At 36.8% G+C, this 12940-nt stretch overlaps 1 protein-coding gene across 11 annotated transcripts in view; it reads right to left on the bottom strand.

Moving 5' to 3' along the window:
• Window positions 1-12940, bottom strand: part of LOC143358660 (dystrophin, isoforms A/C/F/G/H) — a 930016-nt gene that overhangs the window by 254911 nt on the left and 662165 nt on the right. For 9 of the 11 annotated variants that reach the window (XM_076795970.1, XM_076795971.1, XM_076795965.1 and 6 more), the window contains one exon: window positions 12806-12829. The exons of the other annotated variants lie outside the window; for them this stretch is intronic. In XM_076795970.1, the coding sequence (XP_076652085.1) occupies window positions 12806-12829 (24 nt within the window). The remainder of the gene's footprint in view (window positions 1-12805; window positions 12830-12940) is intronic. 11 annotated transcript variants of the gene reach the window in all.

The following is a 12940-nucleotide window of genomic DNA, read 5'->3' as shown; positions in this document are numbered from 1 at the left end:
GGAGGATGGAAGAGGACTCGTTAAAGCCACGCAGGAACGTTCTGCAAGATCGATCGAGTTCGCGGCGGAAGTGCACGCGGCGAACGAACGCGGAAGGCACGGACCATTGCCAAGCCTGCGATCATCGATACGTCCGACGTTGCCCGCGATAAAGCATCCCCGTTGCTTCGCTATTTGAACGTCGCCGGGCTCCTCGGTTGTCTAGATAAAAGATCGCCATGTTCAACGGGATCCATTGGACGGGGCCACGCGCGACTTCCAAGAGAAGGGAGGGCTTCTCTTTCTCTTCCTCGTCCTCGTCCTCCTCCACCTACTCATCCTGCTCTTCGTCGGATACGCGAGATCGTCGACATAGACGAGAATCCCTTTTGTACGAACAGGGAAGCCCCGAGACACACGATTCAGGAGGATAACGTTGCTCGATTACCGGCCAGTTATTTCTTGTCCAATTGCTCGCGAAAGAGCCCCTCTCCCGATGATAATACATACTTCCTGCTCTCCTTTCTCTGTCCCCCTTACCCTAACCTCCTCTTTCTTACTGTTTCAGATGCTTTATGGGTCGACGAAACTTCGTGCATTATAACTCGAAACATTTTCAAACGCAGATACAGAACTTAAAAATCGTGACATTTACTCCTCTCTTCGAGCCAATAGCAATTTAAACAAAATAAATGTATGTATGTCTCACCTGGTTAATTAAATCTTCTGACATCTCAACAAAAAAAAACTCAAGCCGTTCGATTAGATTTTAGAAAAGTTATTCGTTTCTTGAGGGTCTACGAATACTTTTTACGTGTATATTAAAAAAAAAAGAAATAGCCTATTTTATGGATTTTGGAAATTACTACTCCAACTGGTAGAGCTAATATACCTTTCCTATCCCAACCGGTAAAATTGTCAAAACTCTTGTGTTTCAACATGTAATGAATATACATAATAAAACGCAGGTTTTCATGCATAACAAGTTCATGTAAAGTATTCCCCGTAAAATTTAGTTCGCGTTGACGCCTACAAAATTTGTATGCTTGGTAAACAAGTTATAACATTCGATTTATAATGTTATAACATTCAAGTTTTACTGAGCAATTAACGAGTAACATCTGTCAATTTATCATAACAACTATACGACTGTGTACAAGTCTTTTCAAGCAGAGTTATTCACAGTTTACTATGAATTTTATGATTTTCCTTTTTGAAAACCTTTTTCAGAATTTTATGCTTGCCTATTACCTTTTATTTTTGATAACCTTCTCGTCCAAGCAGAAGTGCCAAATTAAGAGAATATTAATGACGACTACTTCTCTACTTCTACTTCTCATAAAAATAGTAATACGTATATGTCTTTTCGAACAAAATTATTCACAGTTTACTATTTCATTCATAAATTTTATGATTTTCCTTTTTAGAAACCTTTTCCAGCTTTATGCTTGCCTATACCATTCGATTTTTGATAACCCCCTCGATGCAGCAGAACTGCCAGTACAGGCTGAGAAATATTAACGATGGCCTCTCTCCATAAAAATAGTAATACATACTGTATACATGTCTTTCCAAAAAGGGGTTATTCACAGTTTACTATTTCATTTATGAATTTTATGATTTTCCTTTTTAAAATCCTTTTTCAGAATTTTATGCTTGCCTATAACCTTTTATTTTTGATAACCCTCTCGATGAAGCAGAACTGCCAATAGAAACTCAGAAATATTAATGATGGCCTCCCTAAAATAATAATACTTTATACATGTCTTTCCAAAAAGGGGTTATTCACAGTTTACTATTCCATTTATAAATTTCATGATTTTCCTTTTTAACACTAAACCTACCACCGCCGGTCAAAATGACCGTTCCGGATTTTTTATTTTACAATTACTGAAATTGTAAAGATGCTTTCGTGAGAAGTGATTAAATAAATATATTTAGAAGAATATGTATTATAATTCGAACCTCACAAAATCCAAATAAATTCAATCTCGTCATGTTTATAAGACAACGCGTATTAGTCACTTCCAAAGCTCGGCAGGTTTAGTGTTAAAAACCTTTTTCAGAATTTTATGCTTGCCTATACTCTTTTATTTTTGATAACCCTCTCAGCGAAGCAGAATTGCCAATAGAGACTGAAAAATATTAATGATGGCTACTTCTCATAAAAATAGTAATACATATACGTCTTTTCAAACAGAGTTATACACAATTTATTATTTTATTTATAAATTTTATGATTTTCCTTTTTAGAAACCTTTTTCAGCTTTATGCTTGCCTATACCCTTTTATTTTTGATAACCCTCTCGACCAAGCAGAACTGCCAATATATTAAGAGGCTGAGGAATATTAATGATGGCTACTTTTCATAAAAATAGTAATACATATATGTCTTTTTGAACAGAGTTATTCACAGTTTATTATTTCATTTATAAATTTTATGATTTTCCTTTTTAGAGCCTTTTTTCAGCTTTACGCTTGCCTATACCCTTTTATTTTTGATAACCCTCTCGACCAAGCAGAACTGCCAATATATTAAGAGGCTGAGGAATATTAATGATGGCTACTTTTCATAAAAATAGTAATACATATACATCTTTTTGAACAGAGTTATTCACAGTTTATTATTTCATTTATAAATTTTATGATTTTCCTTTTTAGAGACCCTTTTCAGCTTTATGCTTGCCTATACCCTTTTATTTTTGATAACCCTCTCGAGGAAGCAGAACTGCCAATATATTAAGAGACTGAGAGTCCACGAATAGATCGCGGTGTTTCCGGATATTGGATCCTCGAATTATAGCGTCTCGTGAGGACGGAGCTTACCGGTATATTTATTTTACGTCGTCCGAGGGCTACTTAGCGGCCGGTTAATGGAGACACGAAATACGAGCTCAGTGAAGATTGGTAGTAATTGGCTTAAGTCTGTCGTTGGAGGTAGGTACTTAAGGAATAGAGTATCGCTGAGTGGAAGGTCGTTGACGTGTGCCCGACGAAGATATTCTATTTTAATTGGACGTGTTCCTTGACCTATTCGATCGTACAGGGTTCCTTACATTTTCCAATTCGTCATGCAAGTTTCAGAAATCCAGACGGGTGTCTGGACATATATAATACAGAAAAAGAGAAGTATTCTTAAAATTTAAAATTAATGGGGTTCTCTAATTATACCTAAATGTACCATTTTATTGCATTAAAAAGCAAGCTGATAGTACTGTAATCCTTAGTCATATAATTGTAATTTTATTTGCGTCGCAATTAATAATCCAATTTGTATAAATATACAATTGTATACTTTTGTATAAATTTTGTATAAATATACCAATTGGATTATCAATTGTGACAGGGAATTGTGAAAGGTCATCTTACTTGAAGGTAGGCATCAAACAAGAAAAAATTAGTACAGTCTTTACTCGATATATGTCCCAAATATCTAGCCGATAAAAGTCCTAAAACTATCCCCACTGCCGCGGGGTATACCCCTTGAGGGACCATGGAGAATAGTATCTTCTAGCCGATATATGTCCTTGGGTAGACAAGACAAACGTCTTATAGAAAGGAGAAGATTGAGTTTACGTAAACTTTGTACGATTTTCATTATAATATGTGCTTAACACTGGGTTTACGGGATCCGTCAAAATGACAGGTTCTAGTATTTTTAATTTACAATTAGTATGATTCTAAGGATGCATACATGAGAAATTATCTAGCAAATGTGTTTCTTTGAATATATATTATTTTAAACGTATTGCTAAAAATGTGGGTAGCACGTTCTTGTTATTTTTATAAAGTAATGCAAAATAGTCACTTTTAGTGATCCGTAAACCTAGTGTTAAATAAAGAAGTCAATTCAGTAATTTCCTATGAAAACGTTTTTATAATTGTAATAATTGTAAAGTAGGAAACCGGTCATTTTGACCGTGATAGGTTTAGTGTTAATATTAATTTATCTTCATTGCTAAACACAATTATGTTTGCAGTTCATTTCCTCGAAGATTTAGAATGCACCTCGGAATCCCATTTCTGACAAATGCTATGGGACCATGAAGGTCTTCGAAGGTGGTTTTAATTTCGAAAAATTTGAGACCCTCAGTATTCACATAAATCAATGCGTGTTTAGCTGTGGATATAGTTTAATACCATTTCGATGGCAGCGTAGGCCACGAGGTCTTATGGTTTTTGTAATTTGCGTCAGGTGCAGATAATTGAGTGTAGCAAACGTTGACACATTGCGCATCCACCAACTTTCATAAATAAACCTGACACGTTCGAATGGAAATGCGAACGTTGGACCGAAAAGAATCGAACGGCGAACCGTCGCCGCTGACACGCCGCCGATAAGCTTAATCGGCAACCGGTAGCTATCGGTTTTCGTTTCGTTTACCACGACGACTTGGCCCGTTACATCGAAACAAACACTTGCAACGTCGGCGCGGATAAATGAGAAAATGGGGCCAAGGGGTTCGACATTTCCCCGCGAAAGGGAATCGACGAGGGCTCCGCCGAGGCATCCCGGTTTTGTCCCGAAAACGCCAATCACAACGGTGAAACACGGTCCTTTTCTTCGAGCAATCGATCATGCCACGGAGAGGAGAGAGAGAAGCCCTTGCCTTTTCGGAGTGTTTCTGCCAGGTAACTGGAAACTCTCTCCCGAGTACGTGACAGCTTTATCCCGATCAAAAATAGAAATAAGCCGTCGAACGGACTAGCTCAATACGAACTCTCTCTCTCTCTCTCTCTCTCTCTCTCTCTCTCTCTCTCTCTCTCTCTCAACGTTTCGGTGATCGTTGCACAGAGCCATCCATTGTAAATCATGAGAAATGTAAGCACGTCACGATCACAACTGTTCCGTGATATTTAGAATAGTTTCTCTGACGTTTTATCGTACATGCAATAAACGATTGCACTGTTCAACAACTGGTTTGGGCTCCAGAAGAACAAGAAGTAATTCTTAGATGCAAAATTGTTTGCAAGACACAGGAACCAATTTCCGTCTTTCTCTAACCACTTGGAAATACTACATCCATATTTTTAAATTCTTTTAATCACATTTCACAAATACATTAATGCTACCCCTAGCAGAAAATATTCTGAATGAACATGATTATTGAAGGAATTATTTAATTATTATTATAATATATCTCTATTATATTATTATATTTTGCTCATATTATATTATATTATATTATTATATTATGCTCATATTATATTATATTATATTATTATATTATGCTCATATTATATTATATTATATTATTATATTATGCTCATATTATATTATATTATATTATTATATTATGCTCATATTATATTATATTATATTATATTATTATATTATATTATATTTATATTTCATAATTTCTTTTATATTACATTAAATAGGAAAAATAGTACTGTACATATATTAGACAAATATGATATACTAGTTACCCAATGATATTTTAGAAAAATATTAATGAAATGTTGGATTGTTTTGCCTTTTTACTAAATATAAAACAATAGACTCTACGTGAAAATTAAGTAGCATGCATAGAACACTTTAATATTTGAAAATGACAAGAAATATTGCCAAAAAAATTTTTGAACATGTGGAAATGATTAACCCCTCCCTTTAAGCAGTGTCTAAGTTGCTCATTCTGTACATTGCAAGAAAACAAGCATATTCATTTTTATATTAAATCTTTCTTTATGTATAACAAGTTTTATCATTGTATTTGCCACTTACGTTAATGGAAATATCTCTTGTATTGAAAATATGAACATTTGTAATGATAGACACTTGATTTGTTTGATAAAATAATTTTTGCGAAGGTAGTGTATATTTTCATTGTATCAGAAACATTTAAACATGTTTGAACAGTGTCCAAAACGATCAATTTCTTGGAGTATCATTATAGTGAATCATTCGGTGCATGATATTTTAGGTGGAGATATTATCCAGCTCAAAGTGTCATATTTAGAATAGTGTGAACAATATGTTAAGGTAAAGAATTTAAACATATTTTATTCCAACACAAATTCCACGGCAAATTAAAGTGAAAGAATTACTGGTGGTGTTGAAATAAAAATGAAAAATTACTGGAACGTGATAGTGAACACAAAAGGCGAGTTAACGAACATAATTTCAATAATAAATGTAGTCTGAACAACAAACATTGTTCTCGTTGAATAACTGTACTGCAGATTCAGTGTACATTATTTCCATCAACCGAGAAAATTACCAAATAAATTCAAATGCGCATCGCATTAAACTTCCACGAACTTCTGAAATGTTTTCCAGTTGCACGTTCCCAATCAGGAAAATAAATTTTTCGTTCGCAACTTCGCGCTTCAAATTATGAACTTGCAGAAATATTCGCGGGCTCTTATAGGTGTAATAAGCAAAGAAAATTGTTTGAAGAAAACACGAAGTGAATATTGATTCGTAATGATATCAGAGAGTCCAGCTATCGTTGACAAGAAAGCCGAATTATCTTGGCGCAAAACATTCCCGTCACGTATCCGTTACGTGAAATTTCTCTTAAGCAGAATTTCATGTCTCGGACGTTGTTTTGGGGACGCCTGCTACTTATATTCCGAGAAAATGAAAAAAAAAATAATATTAAAATAATAATTCGTTTTACCACCTAAAGTACAGGTATAAAATTGAATATTATTTGTATCATAGATTACAGTACCTTAAAAGAATTTAAACCGTATTTTTAAGATGCAATTTGAATCGCAAGGAAGAGATTATATACCGAGTATTAAACGATTTTATTTCGTAAAATCAAATGCTATTTTCAGTAACGAAATTATGGATGCATAGACCCGAGATTATTCACTGAATAATAAAATTGTTCAATATTCTGTGCCTTGACAAAATACAAAACAGTAATCTAATCTACTGACTATGCATTTCTCGAATAAAATTACTTTTCTTCCAACCACTTCAAAAGTGTTGAGAAAATCGCATTTGAGTTAATAAGTGCACATAATATTTAAATTTAGTGTCGCCGAATGCTCCCCCCTAAATAATATTGCCGTCATAAAAGAACCTACATCCAAAATGAAATTATAAGTACAGTTGTTCCCCTGCATTTTATTACTCAACAGCGCACAGTTGTCCTTGCTATAACCCTTTCAATACTGAGAATTTCAGCGAGGTACAGATATGCCGGAGACTACAACGGTTAAAGACGCGCGGGAAGAAAATTCGACTTTTTGACCCATAAAACGTAGAATCGCCGCGAAGGTGCGATTCCCGTGAAAGTTTTTCGACAAATTCGGCCCGAAGTTTCCATATCAGCGAATTCCACGGCGAAAATCGGGTCGGCCGGGTCGGCGAAACAGCGGCCGCGGAAAAGCTACGAGAGGTCAAATTACGCAATCAAGTGGCTCGCAGATGGCCATTTCCACGGTGGAGGGGAGGGGAGGTGAGGGGAGGGGAGGGGAGGACGGTTTGGAAACGACGAAAGTCGTAGACGAATTCAACGGGCCGGGTGTAATTGCACGAGCACGAATACAATGGAGGCCGACTGTGAACCACGAGAGGCGAGAGAAGGATTGACTCCTCGCAGATTAATAACTTCCTTCCTCGGGAGAAGTTAGGAGCCCGTGACTAAATGCCAGGGAAAAGAAAGTTCGTTGTGAAACATTTACGAGAACCTCCACCTTCCCGTTCTCCGACCTAGCCGCGGGAGAGCGCGAAACTTATTTTCGATTCACTCGAGGGTTTTACAAGAGCGGAAGTTATGAAGACTCTGTTTGCTGGACGACTATTTCGAGCGAAAGTGGAAAGATAGGTCTGCGCTTAGAAAGAAATTTAATATCAATTCTCCCTACCGTTGCGTTCACTCGAATGATGAGGAACGCTCCAAGATATCTACCTATACACCTTGTTCCGTGTGCCGAACTACATCCGGTCGTGTAATAAGTCCGTTCGCGTTGGGCGTGTCAAGCTTTCTTTAATGTCGTTCCGTCTTCCGTCTTTAAACATTTCGATTCACACTTCAACGGTGCGTTTATTAACAGCCCGGTTAAACTTCACCTAGGCAACCCAGAAATTTTTTAATTTTTACTATATAATCTTGTACATCGTGGCGAGAAAATGCCGAAAATCGAGGTTTTACGGCGAGGAATTCACTGGTCAACACTGGGTTTACGGAGAATTAAAAGTGAGTATTTTACATTACTTTATAAAAATAAGAAGAATGTGTCTATCCAAGTTTTCAGCCATTTTTTAAATAATATATAAGGGAAATAAGTTTGTTGAGTAATTCCACGTAGATGGATCTTCACAATGTCAATAATCGTAAATTAAAAATATTAGAATCCCGTAAACCTAGTGTTAAAAAAGGTATGCGTGTTTAAAGTTGAGCGATTTTAACAAGTTAATTCGGACGAGTTGATTCGGATTTCTCAGTGAGTAATGCGAAGATAAGCGTAGATGTAGCTTAATACTATTCCACTAGTACAAATACCTCGTAATACAATTTCCCTTTGAGATCCAGTACCCGGAATTCGGATTTCGCTTCTCGATGCAAACATAGATCCTCAAGATCTCAATAACTTCACGATTACCGTTCGCAAAAGACCGCGAGCAACGAGAACCCACTGATCCGTAATAGCAAGCCACAAGTCGGTTAATTGTTCTCAGCCGATGCCCAATAAAGGTAATTAAAAGCGCTAGGTGCGTTCGCGTGGCAACACGATGCTAATTGAAATTAATTACTGGATACTCCGATGAAATCTTGAAACTCTGTCGTCGATTTAAAAAATGCGGATCATTAAGACATATTATTTCCGAATTAGGATTAATTCTCAATATTTCGATAGTCTATTTTACGTTAAATTATACGTATAACTTTCAAAATAATATATCTTATCTATCGCAATACATTTTTAAAATTTCTAAAGTAATGTTGTATTTGAAAGTGTTCGATTGAAAATCTAAGTATCTTTTTGTGTGAAAATATTATGACTTCACGTCAGAATATTATATCTTTCCATAATTTAATGTTATCGTTAAAAATATTTGAAATTCAAAATTGCATATTCGCTAAAAAAATACAGTCTTTTCTCGATATATGTCGCAAATATCTCGTTGATAAAAGTCGCACAACTATCCCCACTACGACGTTCAGCGTGGATCAAAGAATGGTGTCTCCTGGACGATATATGTCGCTGGCAATACCCGTGTTGTTGACATGCATCGAGTAAACACTGTACTGACTTATAGTAATTTGTGTTCATGCTAAAACTTAATCTGCGCATTTAAGAAGCTATTGGCATCAATTTCATCGGTGTCTGGCAAAGTTGAAAGTTCGATTTTTGGCGTCGTTTTGCCGATTCCGAGCCCCGTGCGTTCCAACGAATAAATAACAAAATAAGGCAATTGGCATAACCTTTCGCAGGCAATCTGCGTATAGGTAGATAGTGGATCGATAGCAAACAGCAAACAGCGGAGTCAACCACGAGGACAGAGCGACGCAACGATAGAGGCAATTCAGTCCTGCGTAATGGCGGCTTACAAGACGCTCTCGAGACGTTCAGGAAGCCGGGCCAGGCTGCACCGGTCGGCGACGCCTCGCGCTCGCGGCCAGAATATCAAGTAGACCGATAGAGAAGACAGTCGAGCATGTAAGATAAACGAGCCAATATGGGCCATGACACTCGCTAACTGCTGGATTTAGTGAGCCCGATAACCGATAACTTTCTTATTAAGTCTCGTCGTGCCAAGTTATCGCGGCGCCGTTTCGTGGCGGACCATTGCTCTTCCTGAATTTATACCGCGCCCACGTTCCACCGAGCGGATTCAATAAAGCATCCTTCGGGATCTACACGCTGGTCCTGCCGTGTTCGACCGGACAAATCACAGGAAAATTAGCCGCGATTGGAACTCGACGCTTCACTATCTCAGAAATATTTTAATCTTAAGGGGGGATCACGAAGTATGTTATTCAAATTAATGCAAATTTTAGGAATTTTTCTTTTTATAAACAAAAGCATTTAAATCCTTTCGAAACTTCGGGCGTATTTTATTGACTAATTAAGCGTGCACAGGTGGGTAAGAAAATTCGATTTCTCAAAAATATTTTTATTCGATTGTATAACCAATTGACCATACTTTGTTAAGATTTTTGTATTCAAATATAATATAAGATTACGGGCATCGACGATTCAATGTGAGCATGAAAACTTGCACTTCAAACTTTAAACGCGTTTTACTCGAAACAGTGTTTTTCAAAACGGTAACCATCGTATCTGAAAAACTACTGGACCAATTTCTTTGAAATTTTTTACAAGCATACGTGACATAATTATCTAGTTTTTGTCCGAGAACTTTGTTCCTAAACATCATAGTTTTCTTTTTTAATAAATAAAATACTAATATTTTTCGCGCGAAAACCGACTTTTATGTTCAAACGTCCGCCATTTTGTGAAAAACGGAGAAAACCGAAATCCGCTACAAGTACTAGCTTTTTCGTCTACTTTAATGAGAATTTTTCCACTTTTCATTCGGATAACAAAATAACGGATTTGGTCACTGCAAACGCCTTCCATTAAAAACCGTCTCATAAACATGGTCGTTTGAAAGAGTTGAAAGATTGAAAGTATTTAAGTATACCAATTTTTTCTCAGTTTCTCGAAATTATTACAGAAGGGAAGAATTTTCCGCTTGGTACCAGTAGCTTGCAATTAACGTAGACAATTTTTATTTCGCATAAAGATCCGCGGTCTTTTAATAAGTGATCGCCAGTAAATAACGTAAGTATTAAAATGAAGTTACAGATAAACTCCGTTCATCGAAAGTCAAAGTCTACTTTAATACTCTAAATATTTTTGGACAATGTATCAAAATTAATATATCCTACAATCGATGTTGTCGTTTTGTACGAAAATGGGAACTTGTTGTACAAACATTAGAAAATCTGTTACTTCGCGAACAGGGTGAACAATATTTCGCAGTGGCAGTGAAGCAAGAAAATCGAATTTATCCGAGAGGCTGGACGAAGAAAAGTTCTAGTGCATGGAAACCGTTCTTCGACAGAACGGCAGTGGTACCAACAGAAAAAGTACAAGACGAATGGATAAGGGCCGGGGGCGTTGACCGACCGCAGTGCTACGAGGAAATAGTTAGCGGGTATATTCGGTTAATTGAGTCGGAAACCGACCTTCGGTCGTCCCGTTGATTTCGGCAACGAGAAAGGAAGCGGAAAAACGAAAGTCAGCCTGGCGTGCGAGAGGCAATTCAGCAGCCGCTAAATCGGCGCAGAACCGCTGCGAAAAAGAACCGCCGGAAAGAAGAAGTGTCGCCGGTTGCTTCGAGTCTTAATACACCGGCAGGAATTAAGGCTACGGTTTTACGGGCATTAAGCGGGCGAAACGCGCAGAAAACTTGAGCGCCCTCTTTTTTTTCACCGACGAGCAGTAACCTCGAAAACAAAGAAGCGATTAACGTGAAAATCGTGCTCCCAACGTTCTGACTATTTCATTCTTCCTTATTAGAATGTTGCGCAAATTAAGGCCGATTTACACTGTCCGCACGGGCAACGGTTCCGTTCGATAGCGTTCTGACAGACAATAAAATCAAAATACAGTGTTTATTCGATATTAGTCCACAACACGGGTCTACCCAGGGACATATATCGGCTAGAAGATACTATTCTTTGATACGTTGCTGAACGTTGAAAAGGACAGAAAAGCTCGAGGGACCTCGGTCACCGAGGACTGTAAACGTACATGTCTACTCGATATATGTCCAACACACGGCACTGGCAGGGACATTTATCGGATAGAAGATTGTACTATTCTTTGATACGCTGCCGAACGTACAAAAGCGAAGCTCGAGGGGCCTCAGTCGTCAAAGAGTAAATGTCAATGTGACGACTACTTAGAAAAATAAGTTTTATCTGTTACTATCTTGATTACTTAAATATTTAAATAATTACTTAACTCTTCGTTACTCCGGTGAGAAACAATCACAAAATTATTCAGCGAGGTTCCACACACCCCATTTAAGTAAGCCTTAAAATTTACATTTGTTCTTACGAAGCATGACACTAACAAATTAACGTTCTGTTAACGTTTTTAAACAACAGAGTAAGAATATTACACACGGAATGATATCCAAACTGTCGGTAATTCAAGATGTATCTTTAATTACACATTTCCTTGGAGTTTGTATCCGCACCTCACCTGAGCAACGAAGAGTTAACAAAAATAGCTATTGTTTACAAATATTTTCAATATTCCATATTCGTTTTTTGAACAATTAAAACTACTTGGAGATAAATTGCAAAAGATACAAATTAATTGTTGTAGAATAGAGAGTGCATTAAAGGAAATTGCATGTCATTTTCATAAATAATTTCTGCGATTGAAAAGAAAATACTAACAGTGATTTCCATTCATTAGAGTGAACGAGAGCCCATAAATTATATCATACGAATTTGTATTAATCAGAGAAAGGCTGTGTTAGTAATCGACCTACTTCTGTGCGTACAGTAAGCTTCAAATTTAATTGTAGCTCGCAAACTCATAATAATCCTGAAATGCTAAGTCGGCTGCGCTTATGAAAATAGCATTTTCTGTTTGCATTCGTGATATTCTAGAGATTTACGTTTCAACAACGAACATTGAATCTAATATAGTCATCGCTAGAATGCGATTTTTACGCATCCTATTATGGGCAAAGTAGTTAAAAATTCCGTACAATCAAAAAGTTTAACGTAAAATATTTACTTCACGAATTCCTTCCAGAATAGCGATATTAAATCGTCATTATAAAATTATGTTTTATTCCTTTAAATAAGACTAAAGAGATCTGTATTTGCATAAATACCTGCTGCCTCGTCGTCGTATAAATCTGGAAAATGAAACATCTTGTAAGTATGACGAAGAAGCGAAACTCATTCAATTTTCCAATTTTAATTTACTACTACGTTCATTTCTACTACACAGTATTCGCAATGTCTAC

The sequence above is a fragment of the Halictus rubicundus genome, chromosome 11 (assembly GCF_050948215.1).
Source record: "Halictus rubicundus isolate RS-2024b chromosome 11, iyHalRubi1_principal, whole genome shotgun sequence".
In the NCBI taxonomy this organism is placed as follows: Eukaryota; Metazoa; Arthropoda; class Insecta; order Hymenoptera; family Halictidae; genus Halictus; species Halictus rubicundus.
This window is presented reverse-complemented; position numbering and strand designations above follow the sequence as displayed.